Genomic DNA, 25,324 nt, shown 5'->3' with positions numbered 1-25,324 from the left:
TAGAAATTTCAGTGGGTGAAAATTAATTTCATTTTTTTTCATTTATTCATTTCACAAAACTTATTTTTGTGAATATTCAAAGAGGGAGAACAAATTTAATTCCTGATATTTGAACAGAGAATTTCTACAACACTAATTACCAGGTTCAAAACTGCTTTAAAAGCACCCATATTTTCTCTAGGTCGCCAGACATAAGTTGCTACAAGTTAACATGAGATGCAAACATCTATTAACTAGGTACTCTCCTTTTGTGCTGAAAAGACTATTGTGTTTTGCACATTGCATTACTTTAAGCAGCATGACTGCTTCTATTGTCACTTAACTGCTTCTATTGTCACTTTTTAAAATTTTGTAATATTTGGAATTCTTTTATCTGATTTCTGAAATAATCAGTATAATAATTTGGATGCGATTATATTGGCATATAGAAATGTTCATGAATTAAACAGATACTGTATTTTTCTGCATTAAGGATACATTCCTAATTAAATATAGGATAATATGTGGACATGCATTCATGTACTTTTTTGCCTGATTCACTGTATTTTTAAAAAAAAAACTATTTTCACAGATAATTTCTTGTTGAAAAGATAAAATAATTATATGGTCCAGATTTTAATACACTGCCACTACTACTGCAACTACTACTACAACTAACAGTTTATACATTGCATTAACTTAAGCACCGTGATTGCTTCTACCTATGCTTAATATGGACATCTTTTAAAAATATTTTTTATTAAAGAATTTTCAAACAATAAAAGAAGGAAAAGAAAAAAATAGAATAAGAAGTAAAAGTTAAAAATGTGGAGAAAACAAAAAAGAAGGAAAGATAGAAGAAAGAACAATGCTCAGAAATAATTTCCAACATTCTTTGCCAATAGAGATTAACAAATGTATTATTCAACCTCTCCTTAATATAACAACAATCTCTTCAGCTCCTTGTGTAACATTTTTCTGTCATCAGGTACATAAATTATCACTTCATTTTTTTCTATTTTCAGCAAAAAGGTCATAAAAAGTTTACAGTCATTTGAAAAAAGTAATTTTATTTTAATCCCTTAGCAAACAGGTCAGTTTTGCCATTTCTGACAATTCTGACATCTTCACAACCCATTCCTCCATTGGAGGAATTTCAGTATTTCTCAATTGCTGTGCATATAAATAGTCTTTCTGCAGTGACCATGGATAAAATGAATCTTCCATGAGTTCTTTTTTAGTTAGCTATCTGTAAATTCCAATAAGAAATGTTCTGTTTTTTTCCAATATTAATCTTTCAGGTTTTTTTTTATATCATTGTATATATTTGTATCCAGAATTTTCTAGCTTTTTCACAAGTGCACCATGTATGGTAAAATATCCCTTCATGTTTTTCATATTTCCAATACTGATTTGAGATACCTTTAATTTGATACTTTCTCTTTGTCATATTCCAATAGTACATTGTTTTATAAATGTACTCTATTAAATTATAACACAATGTGAATTTCATCCCATTTGTAGACATTCTCCCATTTACATATTTGGGTATTACAGCTCATAGCCCATTTTATCATTACAATCCTTAACTTGTTCTTATCATTTTCAAACCTTAAAAAAACCATATACATTTTTTCAACTATATATTCATCATTTGTACATTATTTATTTTCAAACTCTATCTTATGTTGCTTAGTTCCAATTACATCTTTATTTATTTTAAATTTTTATCTTAATTGTCCATATAAAAGCCATTTGAAAGTATACCTTTCTGCAGTCAATTATTATATTGACTTCATATAGGTAATTTATATCCATGTAACTAATAATGGATCCATATCTTAGATGCCGTTACCAAAAATTAAGAAGTTTGGTCTTGGCTCCAGTGCAAGATATCAGCTATAATTTGCACACTATAAAGAAAGCAACCTAGAATAAATTGGGAAACATCACTGGTCTCATCAAGCTAAATTGTGAACATCTTAACAGAATAACAGAATTGGGAGGGACTGTGAGGGTCTTCTAGTCCAACTTCCTGCTCACGCAGTAGACCTCATATCATTCTAGACAAATGGTTATCCAGTCACTTCTTAAAAGCCTCCAGTGATGAGCACCCACCATTTCTAAAGGTTAATTGTCATCATTATTAGGAAATTTCTCCTTAGTTCTAGGTTGCTTCTCTCCTTGATTAGTTTGGTTGCCAATAACATACCAGGACAATATTGTTAATATTATGCAAGAATGAAAGGAAATACATTTTGATGACTGTTTTTAGAAATATTTGTTACTATAAATAATTAATATATTTGGTATCTTGGAGAAATGAATCGCCATTTTGTTCCACTAGCAACTAAAGGTTTCGGTTCTTTATTCTCTATTCTCTATTGTACGTAAATAGTTCTTAAAATGCTTGGGTTTTATTTGGACATACAGAAACATTCATTTTACTATTAACATATGTTGAAATTGTCTTCCCCATTTTGCCTATAATATTTTATTGTAAAAATTACAACATTTTTTACATTTTAATCAGCATAAAATAATTTCTTTATATACCTATAAAACTAGTTTATTTTTATATCTGTAGTGATGTCCAAATGTATATTCTGAATTTGATTTTTTGCATTTACAATACAATAGTTATTCAGGACATTTTGTGAAAAGTGCTAAATTCGGGGGGGAGGGGCAAATTACCTTGTCGTTAAAAACAATTAAATTTTGCTTCAGTAGAGTGTATCTCTATCGCTATTATAGTGGTCACCAGTCCTGTTTCCAAAGATTGACCTGATTTTAGAACCCTGAAACTGATGTGGACTAGGTAATAGCTAAAGAGACAGACATTATACATATTAGCATTCTGCTCTATATTCTTTTTCATTACCTGATTATGCTTTATTCCAGACCAACATGGCCTCTTGCCAAAAATCATTATCTTCCGTCTGTCAGTAAGGCCTACATTCAATGAAGCCAGTTAGTATCAGTTATGAACATTGCTGCCAAGCCATGAGATCTGTCCTATTCATCTTCTTCCTCCCCTAGACAAGCTTGTGCTTCTTTTGACTTCTTCAGCAAACAGATTTTTAGGATGGCACACATTTTAACAGCTTCCTCAGATGATAGAAGACCTAGTGTATCAGTTAGTCCAAGATGGTATCAACTCTTCAGGTCTTACTTCTGATTATTCAACTCTTGCTGAAACCAGCTTCTGTGCCATTGACTTATCACTGCATTTGGAATCTTTGCAAAGCAAAGAGAAAAGGATGCCATTTCTTATCCCTACATCTATCATCTAACGTTTATACTGGAAACATCACTTTCAGGCTCCATTCTGTATCCCTGGACCAAGGATGCAGAAAATTAGATATGTTGGGTATAAAAAAGACTTAAAACTTTGCTTCACCTATACCAGTGGATCCCAACCCCTGGGCCACAGCCCCCTACCGGGCTGTGATCTGTTCAAAACTGGGCCGCATGAGCAGCTGGCCAGTACACGTACACGCAGCTCAACTTGCATGAGCATGCATGGGCATAACTTGTGCGAGTGGTGGCTTGTGTGCACATGCAGGCCCATCCACCGGGCCACCAAGCTGTAAAGGTTGAGGACCACTCATCTGTACTGTACTATGTATAGCAAAATGGCATCATTATTTCATAAGGGAAGTCATCTCATTCATATCTTATTTGCTAGAAAACAAGAAGATACTTTAGGTTTTTAAAACAGAAACAGCTTGCTTTGTCAACAGGGATTAATTGTTATTGAATTTGGCATTTTCCATTGTATTGTATCACCATGCTGGTTCACACCACTAACAGTGGAGTCATAAGTCTTTGATGAAGGACCTTCCCTTTTATGAGGATTAATTGTAGCAAAAAAAAATTCTGTGAGGATAGATTATCCAATATAATAGTGATGATACCCTGGGCAAGGTTTCAAAGCTTAGTACAACAATGTACAAATGGGGACTGCAGCAAACCTGCTTCATCCCCTCTTACTTTCATCTATCGTCTCACTTCCAACTCAGTCAAAAGGCTACCAGTCAAGTCAGATGGAAGGAACATTAGCTCTTGCCTCTGGTTAGTAGTGTCTGAACCCAGTACAGGTAGTCCTTGACATACAATCTTTTGTTTAATTCAAAATTAGAATAGCACTTTTTTCAAAAAAAGTGGCTTACAACCAATCTCCAAGTTTACAACTCTTGTAGTTGATCACAGTGACATGATCAAGCATTTGGCAATCAGCCTGTATTTACAAAGTTTGCCACATCCAGGGGTCACATGATCACCATTTGCAACCTTTCTAGCTAGCTTCCAACAAAGTTAATGGAGGAACCCAAATTTACTTAACATTTGCATGATTCACTTAACAACCATGGCAAAAATTGTCATAATAAGGTGTGATTTGCTTAACAATTGCTCTAGGTTAGCCCCAGAAATTCAGACCTCAATTGTGGGCATAACTTGAGGACTACCTGTGCAATATTTTTAGTTAGTTGTAACCCACCTTTATTATTTTTTAAATACATAATTCAAAGCAGCAAACATATCTAATACTCCTTCCTTCTCCTATTTTCCTCAAAACCGTATAACCCTGTGAGGTGAGTTGGCTGACAGAAAATGACTGGTCAAACTAGGACTAGAACTCACAATTTCCTGGTTTTAGCTTGGTGCCTTGACCACTAATCAGACTGGCCCTCAACCCTAGGGAAAGATATCAGCTCAAGGGTCTGAGCAGTATTTTGTCCTTCATGTTTCTCCATAGTACCTTTTAGGTGACCACCTCACTTAGTAACAAGAGCTCAATAACAAGAATTAAGTTTGCCTTGTTGCTAACATTCCATATACACCAATTGTGTATCTTGCAGTGACTATCTAATATATCATAGTCATCATCTCACACATATAAATGAGTGTTGTTTTTACACAGTTGTTGGCTTGTTTGTTTTTTTGAGGAAAAAAATCTAATACAAGTTTGATGAGCACCTCTTTGTAGATAGTATTACTACATAAAAGTTTATATTCAGTGCTTTCAAGTACAAATATGTTTCAGCTGATAAGTTACATTTAATTCTACTAATCTGTTTTTATATTTCACTCCTTTTTGAAATATAATGAATAAAAATTCTCAAAAGCTCAAGATATAGCTTTAAATTATAATTCAGTACTATTTTGGGAATAATCTCTACTGGAATCAAAGGGATTATCTTCTAAGTATCTAAAGGATCTTGACAAGTCTATGCTTAGTGAATGGACAGAATTGAAATAGTTATTGAAATCTGTTTAAAATAAATTATTTAAGAAAATATGATTTTGGCCGATTTATTTGACAGTTGCCTGTCCTGAAAACATCACATATTTTGCTAGGCTACTGTTTTATTGCATTCAATTGCCGATATGAAGATTAACAAATTAATGAGTAACATTTCTTATTTTTTTGTTTTCCATATGAAAAGATTCTTAATTAGGTTTTTTACCCTGCAAAAGTCTTTATTTACTATACTCCTGCAGTCACTAACATTCCCAGGGTATTTCATTCTACAGTACGCATACCTATGCTGCCATCATTCTGTCCCCTCTTCTGGCATGCAATGTCATGCAGAGCTCAGAATGAAAGAAGGAAGGAGTAAACCATAGAAATATGAATGTAGATCAGAATGAATGAATTCAACCCATTCACCATATCTCTTCATTATTTGTTTATTTATTTACCAAATGTAGACACTGCCCATCATTATTTTTTAAATCTATCTATCTGTTTGTCTGTCTATCTAATTTATTGTCTGCCCATTTCACCAGAGGTAACTATTCAAGTAATTCTGGAAGATTTATGGATACAAGTGATAAAACCATATAAAAGACAAATGGTCAAAAACTGAAAAAATATCCTTGCTGCCACAGTACCTGAAGTACATTTTCTTCCTTTAATCTTTTTCTCTCAATGAAAGAAAATTAGCTGAATTTTTTGGGGGGATTTAAACAAAACAACAATCCAACCCATACTTCCAAATAAATCATGAAGTACTGAAAGAAAATATTAGTCTCTGTTCAGTTTTGCATATGTCAATCAGAAGTAATGGGAAAGCAGTTCATCAGATGTAGTGGGTTTTTATTGAGCTTTTCCAATAATTTTAGATGTGCTTTACACTTAGGATTTTTAGTATTTAGTAATACAGTATATAAAATAACAGCTACATTCATTTAACCCTACATTGCTCTTATATTCATTAAACCCTACATTATTGGAGACCGATATAATAATATAAAATATTTGGATTTAAAAGAAGTTTAAAAATAATTTTATAAACTCAAATCTTACCACATTACATCATTTGGTTACAATGATTAGAAAAACAATATGTTACAATAGTTCCCTAAATTTTGAACATATTTACATATGTTCAAATTTTACTTGGGAAATAAACAAATTTTATATAATTTGAAAATGTGCAAAGTTAAAGCTTATTAAAAGACCAGTAGAGCTTTTTCAGAAAAATTTGCTAATCCTTAATTTGGTTAGATTTTAACTCCTATGGTTGCTGTCTGAAACATGTTAAACTAACTAATTGTTTTTGCACTTTTAAAAGGTCATGGTGCTGATGTCAAATGTGTTGATTGGCATCCAACAAAGGGGTTGGTGGTTTCTGGAAGTAAAGATAGCCAGCAGCCAATCAAATTCTGGGATCCAAAGACTGGCCAAAGCTTGGCTACACTGTAAGTCTAGTTGTTTTCTAATTGGTTTTTTTGCTTTTAACCATCTACATTTTTTCAAATTCTTTGGAAAAAAGATGGGGTACAATGCAGTCATAAATGTTTAATGTCCCTCTTGATTGTGCCTTCAGTAAATACCTAGTATAATATTGTTCAACTGTTAATGCAGTCTTTCTCTCTTGTAGCCTGATTGTTAATGTAGATTGACTTTATAACAGATAGAGGAAAATGAGACATTGGAAGTCTATGATCTGATCTTCCATCTCCATAAAAGAGGATGATGGGATTACATTGAGACAAAGATACAGCAAGGAAGTTAATCTTTTTCTCCATGTCATTTTCTCAATATTCTATTTCCCATCCACTTACTACTAATATTTATGGAAAAAATCCACTTGAAAATTTTGCTGAGGTGGGTTTGGGTTCGAAAATATGAGAGAGAGGGCTTAAACCCTATTCCCCAAGCGCTATGGTCCCAACACACTCCTGTCCCAGGCCTACTTTTGTAAAAAAAAAAAAAAAAAAGTACAAAAGCCTCCCAGGAGCCTATTAGTGCTTCTTAACCTCTATGTTACTTTTATGGCTATATGGAAAGAGTATGATAAGGATGCTTGAATCAAATGATGATAGCTATTCAATAAATAGTGATGTTTTATGGAAGCATTTATTTTGGAGTTATTAATCAGCTTATTACTTATACTTTTTAGGATTTTTATCTTGAAAAAGAAGTTAATATAATTTCTACAGTACTCATCCATTTTCTAATATGAGATTAGCAATTCTGACTTCTAGTAAAGTAAAAACTTGAGCTGTTTGAATTAAATGCTAAATTCTAAGTGAAATCGTAATTACGTTTTGAGGGTCTGTCACTTTTGTGTAATTGTTACCATATTACAATCTGTACAATCTGTTATTCATTAATGCAATTTCTTCCAGACACGCTCATAAAAACACTGTGATGGAGGTCAAGCTGAATCTCAATGGCAATTGGCTGCTTACGGCGTCTCGTGATCATCTTTGCAAACTTTTTGATATCAGAAATCTGAAGGAAGAATTACAGGTCTTCAGAGGTCATAAAAAGGAGGCCACAGGTTAAAATTACATTTCTGTTGGTTATTTTTGCTTAAGCCCATCCTAAATCTTCAAACTGATGCAATTATAATTTTAATTTGTGTGTTTGTGCAGGTATATGTGCTATGAAATGTAATTGATGTTACATTTTTGAATCATTTCACTTAACCTCTAAGTAAAAAGGACATAGAACATTTAAACTCCAAGGCATACTATGATATTGCTCTACACTTCCATTGCGCTGATTGCTAATCACTAACCTTCCCTGTCCTTCCCACATGCTGATCCCTGTTCTCCATGTTGGGTATCAAATCTCAAGACAGATGCTGTCATTTCTGATCTACCACTGTATTAGAAAACAGGAAACAAAAAGTATATGTATTAACAATGGGTTTTTTTAATCGGTAACATAGCTGTGGCTTGGCATCCTGTTCATGAAGGTCTTTTTGCCAGTGGAGGATCTGATGGTTCTTTGCTGTTCTGGCATGTTGGGTGAGTATGTCATTCACCCATCAGATGTGAAATTGTGGCATATTTTAATGTAACTTTTTCAAGCTTCAAGATTTATGTTCTAATCATTCTAAAAATCTAAAATAGCTTACTTGGTTTTTGGTTCATCAGGTGTTAGATTATTCTTGTAAATGTTTCTATTTAACCTTGGCACCTTTTTCCCTCAAAATAGAGGCTGAAAATCTGGGTATGTCTTATACACTGAATACAGCATTTTTTGCCTCCCGAAACCCCACCCCCTTCACCAAAATGGCTGTGCATAGCTTGTAGGAGAGAGAGCTCGTGGGGGCTGGGGAAGGTAGAAATGAGTGAAAAACGGGCCATTTTTTGCTCAATTATGCCCCCCCACCCCCAGGAGCACTCTAAGCTTCCTAAAGGCTATCCATGCCCTTTTTGTTGGCAAACAAACGGCCCAGTTTTTGCTCATTTTGGGGGGGGGGGGGCACCCCGCCAGGAGCATTTTACAAGCCTCCTAAGGGCTATTCATGCCCTTTTAAAAAAAGGGGGGGTGCCAATTTTCGTGAAAAATGAGCCGTTTTTTGGAGGTTTGCAGAGTGTAAAAACTTTTTTTTTAATTTACCTCTTCAAAACCTTATACTCCGGTGCGTCTTATACTCTGAAAAATATGGTATATGTAAAAATTCTGTAAAAACTGGAAAATAAAAAAACCCAACTCTTAATTGAATAAACTTATTTTAAATCTGCAACAAGTGTTTATATTCAACAGAAAAAAAAACATGCATTGACCAAGATTATAGACCTTAAGAACTTTTTATAGCAAATTTATTTGGAGGCTTGCTCCAAAATGTTTTATATATTTATTTAACTACTGCTTTTTATATGTTTCAGGGTTGAAAAGGAAGTGGGTGGTATGGAAATAGCCCATGAAGGAATGATTTGGAGCTTGGCTTGGCATCCTCTGGGACACATTCTGTGTTCAGGATCAAATGATCACACCAGGTATTTTGAAGTGCAAGTATGATGCTTAACACTCTTCTGATTCCAAGAACATTTCTCTCTTAATTAACAGTCATCAATATCATTGTTCTCACTTCAATAAGAGATAAAATAAGGCACATTTAATTTTATAAGGTTAGTGAAAAATAAAAATGGCAATTAGAAAGATAATATATAATTCAGTTTGAATTATGGAGTCCCAGAGAAAAGGTAACATACTTGCACATATAAATTTGGGACAATGATTTTTTATTAATTTTAGTAGAAATCATTCCAGTTATACACCTACTGTAATTATATACAAACATCTAATTATGACAGTTTATATTTCAACTATAATTGGAAATAAATAATTTTTAGTTTTGAAGAAAATATTGCCATCTACATTATTGTAATTTCTGGGCCTCTTCTTACCAGATTAATAAAACAAGAAAATAACAGTTTCTCACTCTCAAAAACAGTAATGTAAATCTATATTTTAAATGTCATGTTTATTGAAGAACCTTATTTGCTTATGTTTAAATTTAGTCAGATTACCAACATCTGTTTTTTACTTCCCTGTTATTATTCATACTTAAATATGGTATATACATATTTTAATAAATGTATATTTTGATATCTAAAGAAATACATTTTAGATGAGATGACATAATATCATCTAAGAAGATAAACACATGGGATGGTGAACAAATTTCCACCATTTTTAAGTTGAATAAATACTTACTCTTCCTCCTACAAAATAGGTATTTTCCATCTGCTCTGTGTACAAGTAACTGACGATACCATTCCACAAGTCATCATAGTTTGAAGTTGCAGAGTAGAAAAATGTACAAACTAGTTCCATTCCCATGGGTGTTCTGCTTGTTTTTTCCCCTGAAAGATAGCAATGACTCATCTGATGGCTAACTCTCAGCAGGAAAATACCTGATAGGGGAGGAGGGGAGATTTAATCCTCATAACAGACAAAAGAGAATATATTAACATGTAGTTTTATTTTGACAGCAAATTCTGGACCCGGAATCGACCTGGAGATAAAATGCGAGACCGATATAACTTGAACTTACTTCCAGGAATGTCAGAAGATGGAGTAGAATATGGTAGTTATTTTTGGTCTATACAGCATATTATAATGGTTTAAGGTAGGATTTGGATTTGGATTACAAAAATTTATTCAGATTCAAGTCCCTACTTGATATGGAAGAATCCCTGGGTGATTTGGCACCATTTACTTTCAGTCCAGTCAACATTATTGGGTTGTTGTTGTGGAGGGAAGATGAAGGAAGACCCATGTGATACCTTGAGCTCCCAGAGAAAAGATGGCATACATCAGACTTATAAGGGCTGTATGGCAATTGAAATTTAAGAGGGAGTATGCATGATCACAAACCAATATTTATTCCATTATTATTATCTTACTCCATTCAGTGCAGAATCTTGAGAAGGAAACATGCATTTTTTTCAGTCTCTCTCCCATAATCTCAATTGATACTAATGTTATAGGAAATAAATAATTTCAACATGTTCCAAGGCAAACACTTCACTTAATAATTGTATTTTTTCTTTCTAGATGACCTAGAACCCAATAGCCTTGCAGTGATTCCAGGGATGGGAATTCCTGAACAATTGAAATTAGCCATGGAACAAGAACAGATGGGTAAGAAAAATTACGCGGAAATAATACATTTTTGGAAATCTATTACTTGAACACAGTGTAATATTATTGGTGAATAATATATATAGCAATAGCAGTAGACTTATATACCGCTTCATAGGCCTTTCAGGCCTCTCTAAGCGGTTTACAGAGAGTCAGCATATTGCCCCCAACAATCTGGGTCCTCATTTTACCCACCTCGGAAGGATGGAAGGCTGAGTCAACCCTGAGCCGGTGAGATTTGAACCGCTGACCTGCTGATCTAGCAGTAGCCTGCAGTGCTGCTTTTAACCACTGCGCCACCTTGGCTCTGGTTCACCTTGGTGAATAAACATGAATGACATTATATTGCTACATATGAAAATGGTTGTCGTCCCCCCCCCCCCGTCGTCCCCCCCTGAATAATAGAAACTGGGAAAATTATTTCTTTTTGTTTTGCCATCTTATTTGGGTGGAAAAATGTGAAATGTAAAACTACAGAATTGACTGTTTCAACCTATTTTTGAAGGAAAAGATGAGACAAATGAAATTGAAATGACTATCCCAGGATTGGACTGGGGTATGGAAGAGGTAATGCAAAAGGACCAAAAGAAAGTACCACAAAAAAAAGTTCCCTATGCAAAACCAATCCCTGCCCAGTTTCAACAGGTTAGTATGCTTTAAAATATTTAAATGTTTTGATTGAAATGAGTTTACTGCTTTGTCACATCGGTGTCTAATAATTATTTCACATGCCAGTACCTATTAGAATATAAAAGACAGATGCACACTAATGAATAAACTCTTGATAATATAAAAGACACAGCTAAATTGAACATCTGTACTTAATATTCAATATTACTGATTTAGATCAATTTTCATTAGGCTTTTACCTTCACTATTCTTATATGGACAAAATAATGCAATGGATTTCAATTCTGCAACTTCTTTCAACATTTTTATGCCTACCTTGAAATTATGTATTTCAAAAAAAATTTGCTTGCATTTCAAAGTTTTTTATATATACAAAGTTTTCAGAATACACAAAATATATGCCATACAGATATTTGATAAATCTCAAAGTTTTTTTTAATTAATCATTGCATTTGTACCCTGCCCTTTCTCTTGACAGATGAGACAGAACACATGGAGGGGGCTTCATTTTAATTTCACAAAGGCAAGAGAACTCTCAGGGCTTGAAGCTGGGTCTCCCTGACCCAAGTCTAATACCTTAATCTATGCCCCATTATCTCAAGTCCTTGGGCTCTTTGTAATTACAATCTTAAAAGAGATTGACCAGAGTTTGAGAGAAATGGTGATTTTAAACTGTAAGAATCCACGTTATTCCTGTAACTTGAGGCTGATATAATTTGGATTTTGCCAAAATTTTGTTCCCTCATTCATCATCATCCTTAGCATGGTGCCAATTTTAGAGACCCAGATACAATTTCTGTAGCAAGTACAGCCTTTGCTGCTAGAAAATAAAACAGGGAAAGTATTGCAAGATAAGATTTGTAAAGATTTACTGATCTTTCTCTCTCTAACCTCCTAACCCTAGCTCCAAATCACCAGAAGGCTGTAATATTTTATTGTCTTTCACTATTTTCTTCAGCATTCAGTAATACATAACTAATTTACTAATCTCAGTAAAATAAATAATATCAGTATTAGTATACTCAAAGTTTTAATTATTCTATTTAGGCTTGGATGCAGAATAAAGTTCCAATCCCTTCACCAGCTGAGCCTCTGAATGATCGAAAGGAAGATCTTAAATTAGAGGAGAAAAAGAAAACACAAGCAGAGATAGAGCAAGAAATGGCAGCACTTCAGTACACTAATCCACAGCTTCTAGAGGTATGTAAAATAAATAAAACTAGTCATTAGCATTCTTCAAAACATCTATATCACATTAAAGAAATGGGAAAATAGCAGTAAGGATGTTGCTAGGACATACTGTGTTATCTTTGGAGATATAACACATGTAATATTTGGGCTAAAGAAAACAATTACTATTATTTCGAGTTGATTGAATGAGAAAGTGTCCAGAAATATAAAGACTTTGGAAGAAAAATAGATACTTAATTAATATTTAATATATGGATAGTGGTCATTTATTGTGTGTATAAATGAGTACTGCTCCTGGCAATTCCTTTTTGTGACGCTATAACATTGTGATGTTCAGTCACATATTGTAGTCTCTTGCTAGTCAGATTTTTAAAATTTGTTCCAGTTGAATCAACAATTAAAAATAAAAACTACAAATAGAAATATCGGTTTCCATTTGTTCCTAACAATTTTACGCGTACGTGTAACTACATTGCTTTTTTCCACAGCAACTGAAGATTGAGAGACTTGCACAGAAGCAAGCAGAACAGAGTCAACAGCAACCTCCTCCGGGAGGACCTGTTCATGGACCCCAGCATTTCCCAGGACAAGGTCCAATGTCTCAGGTGCCGCAAGGATTTCAGCAAGCCCATCCACCTCAGCAGATGCCAATGAATATGCCTCAGATTGGACCACCAGGGCCACAGGGACAGTTCAGGCCTCCAGGACCTCAAGGACAAATGGGACCTCAAGGTCTTTCTTTACATCAAGGAGGTGGTGGACCACAAGGGTTTGTTGGTCCTCAAGGACCACCACAAGGACTTCCAAGACCTCAAGAACTTCATGGACATCAAGGAATGCAGAGACATCCTGGTCCTCATGGACCCATGGGACCTCCAGGTCCACCAGGTAGTACTGGACCTCAGGGTCACTTAGGCCCACAAGGACCACCTGGGCCACAAGGTCACTTAGGTCAACAAGTTCCACCTGCACCACAAGTCCATTTAGGTCCTCAGGGGCCACCTGGTGGTCAGGGACCACCTGGCCCAAGGGGGATACAAGGGCCCCATGGAGTACAGGGAGCTCAAGGGATGCAGGGTCCTGTGTCCCAAGGACCTTTGATGGGACTTAATCCAAGAGGCATGCAAGGTCCTCCAGGACGAGAGAACCAGGGTCCTGGCCCCCAGGGAATGATGATGGGTCATCCACCTCAAGAAATTAGAGGACCTCATGGTTTGTTGGGGCATGGCCCCCAGGAGCTCAGAGGTCCTCCACCTCAGGGTTCAATGATGGGACCTCCACAGGAATTGCGTGGGCCACCAGGTACACAAGGACAACAAGGACCTCCACAAGCTAATATGGTAGCACCTCAAGGAAATATGCAAGGTCCACCTGGGCCTCAAGGACAACAGAATCCTTCAAGGGGACCCCATCCTTCCCAGGGTCCTCCACCTTTCCAGCAACAGAAAACTCCTTTACTTGGTGATGGTCCTCGAACCCCGTTTGGTCAGGTATGTCTGGAAAAGGTAGTTTTTCTTGCATAATAATTTGCCAGAAAGAAACTTCTATCAATTCAGAGTATATAAGTATACATAAATAAATTTATGTTATAAAGTAACAGTTATCTGAGAAAGTACTAATTGGGTCACCAGGTCCAGTTGGGACCAGTGTATTAATACTGTTGTAACTTCAGTACTAGCACAGTTAACTGGAAATTAAGGGGCACAGCTTAGGTTTCAACTGTCAAAATGTGGATTTTTATCATGGGCTTGTAAAAATTCTATTCAGGGCTATTTAAAAGCACATTGCTAAGGGAATTCCAAATACTATTTTGTCTAACTGACAATGACGATACAATTTGTTGTTCTAAGCATTATGAAAGAGAGTTGAACATCAAAGGTTAGGAAAATCCAGATCCCTGTTCTTCAAGAGTTTTCTAATATTTCAGTAGTAATTGTTTAATTTATCTATGTCCAGGTGAATCATTAACACATTTTTAAATTTCTTTAATACAGGTAGTCCTCACTTAATGATGCTCATTGAGACTAGCAACTTTGTTGCTAAGCGATGCGATTGTAAAATGCAATGTCACATGATAGCAGTTGCAGCAGTTCCATTTGCCATCATTAATTGAATCCAGCCTGGTTGCAGCACGGTCAAATGAGACATCATTTGTTACTTTCTGATGACTTCCCCTTTAACTTGGCTTATTAGAGGCTGGCAGTGAAATAAATGTCAATCATGTGACCATGAGACGCTGCAAAAATTGTAATTGCAAACCAGTTGACAAGTGGCCAAAGTGCAACCACAGGACACTGTGTTGGCTGCAGTTACAAGGAACAGCTGTAAGTGCCCTTGTTCAGCACTGTTGTAACTTCAGAGGGTCACTGAACAAGTGGTAGCTACCTTATATTTGCATGTTGTTTGTAAAGCAGTACATTAAAAGCTTCTGTAGTTTGAAAATGATGTAGGAGCTGGCATTTTGGTACTTAGAGTTGTATACAGTATAAAAACAAAGAAATATAGAAAACTGATGGCAGAAAAAGACCTAGTGATCTGTTCTGACCCCCACCCCTCCGTACGGTGAGTCACGCCGACACAAGATGACTGTTAGCCAATTTATTCACAGTAATTAACTCACAGACAAGACTTTGGCAGCAACCCAGACTTCCACAGATAAGAAATACACACAAGAGTTTCTCCAGCTTTAGTATAACGGTTGTGTCCTGCAAAAGGTCTCCTCCCAAAGTCTCTTCTTATATACTCTCTTGGGAGGAGCCTAATCACAACCACCTGGGCCCAATTATCTTCTATGTCTCTGTAATTGCTGCCGGCACTTATCAGCCTGTCTCTGCCTGGCGTCCGGGACCAACTCCCTTAGCTCCTCCCCACTGCTCCAGGGCCTGACATCAGGGACAAACTCCCTTTGGCTTTCACCGCTCAGGCGCCTCCTGGTGGCCAACCAGCCTCTCTGGTCTGAACCCTGCCCAGGGTCCTCCACATCTTCCAGAGCCAACTCATAGGGTCCCTCGCTATTGGAGTCTGTCGGCAGCTCCAACGGTTCCTGCTGGGCCACAACAGTGATCCATTGAGTCTGCGCTTTGAATTTATTTGTTTTTTGTTATTGGTTGATTGATTCGTATTTTATTTTATTATTTTTAATTTTTATCAAACGATAGACATCTGTTGATCCCAAGCGTGCTTAGACTCAGTTATTGATGATTGGTCCAGTACCTGCACTGGAAGTTGGTTGCAAGCGTCCACTATTCTTTCTGTGAATACTTTCTAACATTACAGGTAGTCCTCAACTTACAACAGTTCATTTAGTGACTGTTTAAAGTTACAGCAACACTGAAAAAAGTGACTTATGACCATTTTTTACACTTATGATCGTTTAGCATCTCCATGGTCACATGATCAAAATTCAGGCACTTGGCAACTCACTCATATTTATGATGGTTGCTTTGTCCCAGGGTCATGGGATCAACTTTTGTGACCTGACGAGCAAAATCAATGGGGAAGCTAGATTCACTTAAGAACTATGTTATTAACTTAACAACTGCTGCAAGAAAGATGGTAACATGGGGCAAAATTCATTTAACAATTGTCTTGCTTAGCAATAGAAATTTTGGGCTCAATTGTGGTCGTAAGTTGAGGGCTATCTGTACTTTTGAACTTAAGTCTCATGAATGTCTCTGATATTAAGTTAAATTTGTTTTTTTTTTAATTAGGATTTGTTCATCTTATTTTTTTTCCAAGTCTCCCACTTGATTAGTAGGACAGGTCTGGAGGTGGAGGTGAAAGGGACACATTGATAAATTTAAAACCATCACAGACTGGAAAGAAATACCTAGCACACCAATCAGTGGAGCTGGCAATAACTGTGATACTTATTGGTGGTGCTTAGCAGTGATCTTTGTGTGTGTGTTAATTGACTTTTTCAAAAAGCACTGGTGTGCTGCACAAGGCTTGTTGTACAAGCCAGCTCTAAGAAGATGTACTGCTTGAGAAGCTTATTACCTTGTTTCATTATTCAAGAACAAGAAAAATAACCTCACTTTATTGTAACTTTTCTGACCTTATTTACACAAACCCACACAGAGTTAGACGGTAGTTTTTATGGTGCCCATATAAAATAGTACTGTATATATAAGTTGCATTTTTGGTTTCATTTCGTCTCACTTAAATTAAACTTACAGGAAGGACAGAATCCTGGACCTCCACCATTGATACCAGGATTGGGACAGCATGGAGGACCAGGTCGTCATGGCTCTCACAACCAAGGACCTGTTTCTAGTAAAGGTAATGAAATACATTGTTTGATCAGAATGGATGACCAAATCATTTCTAAAGTCTTAGGAGGGAATTAATGACCTAGACATACAATCTTCAGAACCATGAAAAATAATATATTGGTGCTTCTGTGTATTCAAGGATATTCTAGCATATAAAATCTTTAATTGTGACCAGGCGTGTAACAAATCTAATAATCCAAATATTTAATTAAGTGTTTCAACTAACTAGCTCTAAGCAATAATTGAACAGCAGGATTAAAATAAAAATGTCTTCTGGGAAAGCCTCTGATAACAAACTTTTATTATAATACCTCAGTTAGAAGACATAATAAATTAGGACGGGATAATAAGATAACCAATACAATGAAATAAATGAATATGCTATGGGACATGCTTAAAGAAAATCATTCCCATTATTTCAGTAAGGGATGTTGTGCATGATTTTAACCCAGGCAGCTTAATTGGTCATATAGCTTGCATTATAGCAGAAGTTTAGGAGTTGTGAATTGTGATTTCCTGAGGGATTGGGAGCAAATGTGAGTATGGTTCTAGGTAGCCTTCACTGAGCTGCTTGCATTAGACCAGTCTAATAGGTGCCTTGCATTCAGTCCAAAAACAACTGGAGCACCACTTGAACACCATATGCATTAACAAATTCATCAGTCAATTGCTAAAGACACCTTTATTTTTATCCTATATATATCTACCTGGCGAGAGTTTGAGGAACAGACAGAATCGTAGGTAGCTTGCTGTCAACCCTTCAAAGCAGTCTAAAACAGAAAATCAAAATCATGGATCTCAGAGAGTCAATTCTGAGATACTTTCCCAAATTACCAATTATACTTGCCTTTTAACGTGGGGGGGGGGAGTTTTTCATAAAACTGCAATAAGTACATATTTAGTGGACTGAAAAAATGTTTTAATTTCAGTTACTTTTCATTTATTTTTAAGGTGATTCGCGTGGTCCACCAAACCATCAAGTTGGCCCACTCTCAGAAAGAAGACATGACCAGAATAGTGGTGGGCCAGATCATGGTCCTGAAAGAGGTCCCTTCCGAGGTAGTCAAGAATGGAATGATGGTAGAGACAGTAGGGGTATGCAAGACAGAAGGGCACCTCATTCAGATTTCCATGATGACTTTGATCGAACAGATGAATTTCGTGAAGACTTTCATCCAGACAAGCGATTTGGGCACCGTATACGTGAATTTGAGGGAAGAGGAGGTCCACCTCAAGAAGAGAAATGGAGAAGAAGTGGTCCAGGCCCTCCTTTCCTTCCTGATCACAGGGAATTCAATGAAGGAGATAGTAGGGGTCCAAACCGTGGACCTCCTGGTTCATGGGATGGGCGGAGAACTTCAGATGAGCGATTTTCTCATGATCCAGAGGAAACACGATATCGAGGAAGAAGAGATGAAAAGTGAGAATTCTAATACTTTTATTAATTGAAAATTAAGCAAAATATTTTTTCCTGTTTCATATTTAAAGAAAAGTATTTAAGTCGAATAATAAATGAGCTAATTTAAATATTTGTATATATTAAATTTCTTATGAATTGTCTATCAGATTATTACTAAAACAAAGTTATAAAAATGGTTTTCTGCAGCATTTACATCTTAGTACTTATCTCTGTAGATACCAAATAAAGGAATTGGGAAACAGATTTATTCGGAGTACAGATCAGTCCCTTTGGTTAGAATGCAAAGAACTGTTTTAAACTTAAAATTAGAGGCCTAATTATTTAATCTGTAACACTCCTCCCTTTCTCTGCTGATGAAGTTCTACCAGCTGAATTTTGTAGAGTTCATAGAGAAAAAAATATCTAGTTAAACTGGCATCAGGCTGAAGATGTTCGCTTTCAAACTACATTGTTAATGGCATATATAAATGTAAACTAAATCATTTTCAAAGACCGCTTCCCTGAAGTATCTTCTTGATTTTGAATTACAAATTTATAGATACATAAATAAAAATAATGTCATTACCAATAATTCAGCATTATTATAAACAATCCTATCTTCAGAATGTTGGAAAAATGAGCTCACCAACACTTATTTAGGTATAAACTCCACTCTTGTAGATATTGAGCTATATTTTATTAAAATCTGAATATCAAAATAGAAACATTTGTTTACAGCCTGATGATGAAAGAGATACAATGACTGAAGCTTTAAGATTTCTTCGTACTTTTTCCCCAAAGTTCTTCTCTGAAGCAACTTTGTTTGATATAAGTGGAATACCAATTAAGTTAGATAATATTGTTAATTGAGTTTAGTTAAAGTAAACAATTCTTGCATATAAAATAGTAACTTTTATACTATTGCTCTATTTCACTGCTCCATGTTTACACTGTTGCAGAAATGATAGAATACTTTAAAAAACAGAAATAATTGGATTATCTTGTTCCTAGTTCTAATAGAAGTCAAGTAGTTTGATGTTTTTCCCCTAATTTTTCCCCAACATTCATTCATTTAATTTCTTTTAGGCATATAGGAATAAATTAAGGAAGGCAGATTCAGAAGCAAGTAGAAACTTGGTGTTTGTGTTAATAGCTACTGCATAGTACCTCTTACATATTCTATTTGATGTTGTGGCCTCCCTAAGATCTTACACAGTGTTCTGAGTAGATGTATGTTTGAACTGTAAGTTAATTTTGCCAAGTGCTTTGGAAACCACAAAAATTATTTAGTTTGGTTCACATGTGTGTAGAAATTATGTTCTGAGGTTCCAAGCTATGCAACAAGGAACCTGTGGCCTACACCTATTTTTTCACTTTAGTTTTCCATTCATTCAATTCTCACAAAGCAGAGTATTGAAAATTCACTTCTCTCTCTATACAACAATTTTAATTGACTTAGATATCATAACAAGATACGGTTTATATCAACGATACTTTGCTAATTTTGAATCTCATTTGCAGTTCAGTTGCCATTATTTGTCAACAGATAACTCACTATAATTCTTATCTGTACTCTGCTTTTTTATTAACCGGTCATGATACTGAACCCTTTTTTTCCTAATAGGAAGTGTGGTACCACATTGGCCTTGCTTGTAATAATGAATATCAGAGGCTAATAAAACTGCAATTAAGACAGAAAAAGAGAGCATATTACAAATGGGGTTTGAATGTTAACAAATTTGAACATACTTTGGTTAGGTTCTTTGCTGCAAATAAAAATAAGGAAATCCCTGAATGAGATTTAAAAGAATGTTAAAGATAGGTTTGTCCCTTTCCACCATGTATAGATTAATGTCATTCTGTGTAACAATTGCAGTGTTTCAAAGTTTTTTTAAAAAAATTAAAATTTCAACATAATTTTTTTACCATAGACTTCTACATAATGAAATATTCCTACTTTGTTTGCTGAAGCTTTAGGAGAGGTACACCCTCAAGGCATGAAGGCCGAGGACCAAGAGGAAGAGATAGTTTTCCTGGACCTGATGATTTTGGGCCAGAAGAAAATTTTGATTCATCAGAGGAAAATGCAAGGGGAAGAGATCACAGTGGTCGGGGAAGAGGTCGGGGTACCCCAAGAGGTATAGTTCATGTTCAGTTGAAAATAACATATAATATGGTCCACATTATTCTAAGCCTTTTTTGTACTTTGTAATATCCCATGTCTATTTTTTAAAAAATATAGGAGGACGAAAAGGTCTTCTTCCCACTCCAGATGAATTTCCTCATTTTGAAGGCAGAATGGATGGAAATCGGGAACCAGGTGACTATTTTAAATGTGTGCTAGACTTGAGCATCACAGAATACTAGTGTTCATGCTCTTTTTCCACTTCCTTGGAAGTAATGCTGCCTTCACATCACCTAAAAATTAGCATTCTTAGAATATTTGATTTGAAAGACAAATGTTATGCTATATTTCTTTCCACTTTTCACTTATCAAAAGTTAGGCAGACTGTTTAAATCTAGAAAGCTTCTGCCATTCACCTTCAAGTTCTGCTTCAGTTTTCTGTAGAGAGCTATCTGTCACTTCAGCTTACTTTTAAAAAGTTAAACAATATATTTTATTCATCCCTTTTGACCTCCCTGTATGTGGAACCATAAAGAGAAGAAATTTAACATTTATTTTATTGTTTCCCTTATTACTTTCTGAAAGACCAATCACCAATTATAAAAAGTGTTGAATTGCAGAAATTATAGTTAAACAAAGATCAAACCTTCAGTGCTATTGTTCACTTAAGACTCCCCTTACATTTCTGAATGACCTACAGAACTTGTGATGACCTGAGGCTAGGCAGGAAAACAACACAACCAGAACGAAGGTTTAACTCCCCTTTATTGTTCCAGTTTCCCCCAAAAGTACCACCATTCCCTGCAAATCAGGAGCCAACCTCTAAACACACACTTCCAATAGGTCCTGGCTACTATTAATCCAGAGAAGCAGCACAGTTCTGAAAGCATCACAATTCAAGGAGTTAGGTTTCAGAGAGTCCTTGTCACAGGAAGAATTTCCTAGGACTGCACCTCCACCTGGAGTAATACTGTCACTGCAACCTCACATGTAGTAGGCCAGCATAGCAAACAAGACAAACAAGACAAAACACAGCAAAGTATCCAGAGATCGGTAACAGCACAAGGCTGGAAAAAGTAACGCTTGTTCCCAACAAACGCCCCTCCCAACAGTGTCTCTTTAAATCATATTCCCCGAGCCTTGTCCCTTCTCCCAAGTCGTTGGGTTGCCCTGCACTGATCCCACCTCCTCTCCATTCTTCATGCTTGGGGATGGGGGGGGGGAAGTAATTTCTCATTGCCGGAGCTCCAATGCTCCTCAGCTCCACCTCCACTGCCTGCCCTGTCCTCCCCCTTCATCTGGTCCTCCTATGCCCCCTCTCCCTTGCTGGCAACCCTTCCCAGGTCCAAGGGGCCCGGGACTGCCTCGTCCTATTCTCCCAGCTGTTCCTCCATTGGCCCTAGCTTTGTCTCCTCGCTCTCTTCAGACTCTGACGGGGTCATGATGAACTTCTGATGACATTGGCAGAAGTATACCAACATTCATAAAAAGTTAAAGGGAGAATGTTTTTTCAAGTAACTGTGTGTAATTAAGAGTTGATAGTAAATGATGATATTTAATTGAAAGAAATTTAATGCATACATCTCTGTCACACTCACTGTCTGGGTTTTGTTTTGTTTTTAACAAAAAGAAGTTTACACAAAAATTTCCATTATGAAATTATTTGCTTGGATTAAATTTCTCATCTCATTGACTTTTCTCATGATCAGGTCCCCGCCAAGATCATCCTTCTCACGATGGACATTCTCCTGCAAATCGAGAACGTTCCTCCTCACTGCAAGGAATGGATATGGCCTCACTACCACCCCGCAAACGACCTTGGCATGATGGACCAGGAACCTCTGACCACAGAGAAATGGAAATGCAATCTGGGCATCCAGAGGAGAGAGGAAAGGGTAAATTACAATTCTTTGAGAGATTGAGTAGTATCGTATATACTAATATATAAGCCAATACACAGAAAAGCCAACCTTCAAATTTTTAACTGAAATGCCATGAAAATTCACTATCTGCAAATAAACCAATTCTCAAAATTCCCATTATGTTTTCATTTTCACAATTAGCTTATCTCAGGTGGTGCATTTTTCATGATATTTTGGTTAAAATTTTAGGGTTAACTTTATTAGCAAGTGTATATGGAATATACAGTTGTTGTTTTTTAAAGTACAGTATTACCGTATATACTCATCGATACACTCATCTATATAAAGACCAACCAACTTTGGGGCTATATGTTGGTACCTAAAACCTCACCTTATCCATGAGTATATATAGTAAATGACAAATTGAGAAATGCTGGGAATGAGAGCTAGTTTGATCTAGTGATTAAGGCACCAGGCTAGAAAGCAATTTACATGAGTTTAAATCCCTCTTGGCCATGAAAGCCAGCTGGGTAACCTTGGACCAGTCACTTTCCCAATCCAACCGTGCTTACAAGGTTGTTGTGTGGAAAATAGGAGGAGGAAGGTATATTGAATATGTTCGCAACTTTGAATTATTTGTAAAAAAAAACCAATAATAATAAAGGGAAATAAATAAAATATAAAATAAAACAAATCTTAATAAAATATCATTTATAAACTATTACTTATTTTATTTTTATTCTTTTTAAAAATTAAATCCAGATGTAAAAGTTTGGGATGGCAAAACAATTTATTCCTACAGTTCACCCCAATTCAAACTTATCTAAATAAATGAAAGTAAATTATATTTAATTATTTCAGAAACTATATCTCATGGGTTCCTTAGATTGATGCAGAGACCAAATAAAAATCTTTTACTGTAGTCTACTTCTGAGTCACTTTTTGTCACTACTCCTTCATTGCTTAATCTGTTTTTCCCCTCTTAAGTATTTACTTTTGAGACTGAGAGCATAAGAGTCATTCCCCACAAAATAATAGATTTCATAATGGTCCAAATTTGTAAAGGCAAAAATATTTCTATTTATCTGATACAGATAACATTACCAGGAAAAGTTAATTGAGATGACATTCTTTATATTTTCCATTAAAAAGATAGCAATAACATGATCTAATTTCAGTTTGCCCTTTTTTATTTTAGGACGTGGAAAATCAGGACTTTCACAGAGAATGTCAAAGTCTGGAAGATCCAGTTCTTTGGAAGGAGAGCATCATGATGGATATCATAGAGAAGAATTTGGAGGACCTCCAGGAAACAATCCTTCTAGAGGAGGAAGAAGTGGGAGTAATTGGGGAAGAGGAAGTAACATGAACTCAAGCCAGTCAAGGCGAGGAGGTTCTAGAGGTGGAGGAAGGGGTCGATAGAAAAGGTCATGACTGGGAAAAAACCAGTCTTTCTACTTGTTGCAGAATCATTGAAAAAATAATTCTGCAATCCTACAAACATGGACTCTAGATGGAGATAAGTGATTGTTCATTAGTTCCCAAGAAGGTCTTTTCCAACATTAAATGCCAGCTAATAATACCATCACAACAACCTTTGTTTCATTTCCACACCATCCCAATCCCTTGTCATACCTGTATTTCTTAAATTGATATCTGAAGATAAAGCTGGGTTTTTTTGTTTTTGTTTTTCCTTTTATTGATGTGAGACATGGAGCACATCCAGATTTCAGTTCATGTCAAGAACTTGTTTCTATATGTACAGTTGTCAGGAAAAGTTAAGTTGTTTTTGTATGAATACAGAATGCAATTTGTCCAAAAATTAACAAGAGTGTGTGATTTTTCTATACACGTTTTCACATATCATAGAGGAACCATCTCCTAAAATTTCTATGGACATTTTCTGTGTTGGATACATGCACTGCCACAGAACTAGCTATCACAGCTACTTACACAAAGTTTTAAAGCCTCACAAGTTCAGTTAGCATGTTATAAAAATATATAAATGAAAATCACTTTTGTTGATTCCTAGAAATGTCTTTTTTTTCAATAACCAAAATGAGCAGAAGAGTTTCATGTATAGATTCCCTCCTTGGTACATAGAGTGAGATATTTGTATATGGTACAATAAGGACATATAGCTAAAATATATGAACATTGTTCTGTGATCTGATTAGTGACCAATTCTGATTTATTCAGAAAAACATCCCAATATTCTGCCATCTGACTACTTTGAAATGCAGTGGAATAAGAAAAAAAGGTAGCTAACCCCTAATGAAAACCATTGCAGAATCTGAATTAAAGTCTTGAATTTGTTGTTTCTGAAGCCATAATTTAACCAAACCATTTAACATTATTTTTAAAAATGTTTAGATGAACATAGCTTCAGAAATATCAAGAAAGAATATCTAACTTTAGTCTGAATATCTAGACATAACCTAAAAAACCCTTTACATATTTTCCCTATTTTCTTTAAAGGTGTAAGTACAGTTTCTTTCCATTATAGTACTGTATCTGTTTTACACTTATTTTACAATAAAATGTCCTCAGTTGAGATGTTTAGTATCCAGTATTGTGATTCTGAGACTCTTGAAGCTTTATTGATCAAAAGTTGGTTTTACACATCACCATATGATTTGCCTTAGCATGATATGACAATCCATCATGATTTGGCATAAAAACAAGGCAGATCACTAACTTAATATATATAATTGGATATATTATAATGTGTATAAACAATTGTAGCCTGGGAATTTCTCTTTATTGTGTACATAGATGTTGAGCCATTAAAATACAAATGTAATTAAGGTCAGATATTAAGTTGGAAACCTAACCTTGATAAAAATTTAAAGTATTTTAGAGTCAGCTGTATAGTAAGCCAACTAATTTATTCAAAACACAATGAACAAGGCAATCTCGCTCATTAGGAGTATGCAAAACAGGCATATTTCTGCAAGTAGTAAGAGT

The 25,324-nt window shown here is 35.6% G+C and overlaps 1 protein-coding gene across 3 annotated transcripts in view; it reads left to right on the top strand.

Annotated features, from left to right (window-relative positions):
• WDR33 (WD repeat domain 33) overlaps positions 1 to 24,911 on the top strand; it is a 73,884-nt gene extending 48,973 nt beyond the window's left edge. For all 3 annotated transcript variants that reach the window (XM_014056198.2, XM_014056197.2, XM_014056199.2), the window contains exons 8-22: positions 6,561 to 6,687; positions 7,621 to 7,775; positions 8,169 to 8,247; positions 9,115 to 9,225; positions 10,225 to 10,319; positions 10,790 to 10,876; positions 11,382 to 11,521; positions 12,554 to 12,706; positions 13,186 to 14,187; positions 16,876 to 16,978; positions 17,923 to 18,391; positions 20,342 to 20,508; positions 20,613 to 20,690; positions 22,205 to 22,390; positions 23,556 to 24,911. In XM_014056198.2, the coding sequence (XP_013911673.2) occupies positions 6,561 to 6,687; positions 7,621 to 7,775; positions 8,169 to 8,247; positions 9,115 to 9,225; positions 10,225 to 10,319; positions 10,790 to 10,876; positions 11,382 to 11,521; positions 12,554 to 12,706; positions 13,186 to 14,187; positions 16,876 to 16,978; positions 17,923 to 18,391; positions 20,342 to 20,508; positions 20,613 to 20,690; positions 22,205 to 22,390; positions 23,556 to 23,779 (3,176 nt within the window). In that variant the 3' untranslated portion in view covers positions 23,780 to 24,911. The remainder of the gene's footprint in view (positions 1 to 6,560; positions 6,688 to 7,620; positions 7,776 to 8,168; positions 8,248 to 9,114; positions 9,226 to 10,224; positions 10,320 to 10,789; positions 10,877 to 11,381; positions 11,522 to 12,553; positions 12,707 to 13,185; positions 14,188 to 16,875; positions 16,979 to 17,922; positions 18,392 to 20,341; positions 20,509 to 20,612; positions 20,691 to 22,204; positions 22,391 to 23,555) is intronic.
• Positions 24,912 to 25,324: the final 413 nt, after the last annotated feature.

Source organism: Thamnophis sirtalis, unplaced genomic scaffold, assembly GCF_051295495.1.
Source record: "Thamnophis sirtalis isolate CommonGarterSnake01/CBP01778 unplaced genomic scaffold, rThaSir2_p1.2 scaffold_11, whole genome shotgun sequence".
NCBI classification, from domain to species: domain Eukaryota; kingdom Metazoa; phylum Chordata; class Lepidosauria; order Squamata; family Natricidae; genus Thamnophis; species Thamnophis sirtalis.
This window is presented reverse-complemented; position numbering and strand designations above follow the sequence as displayed.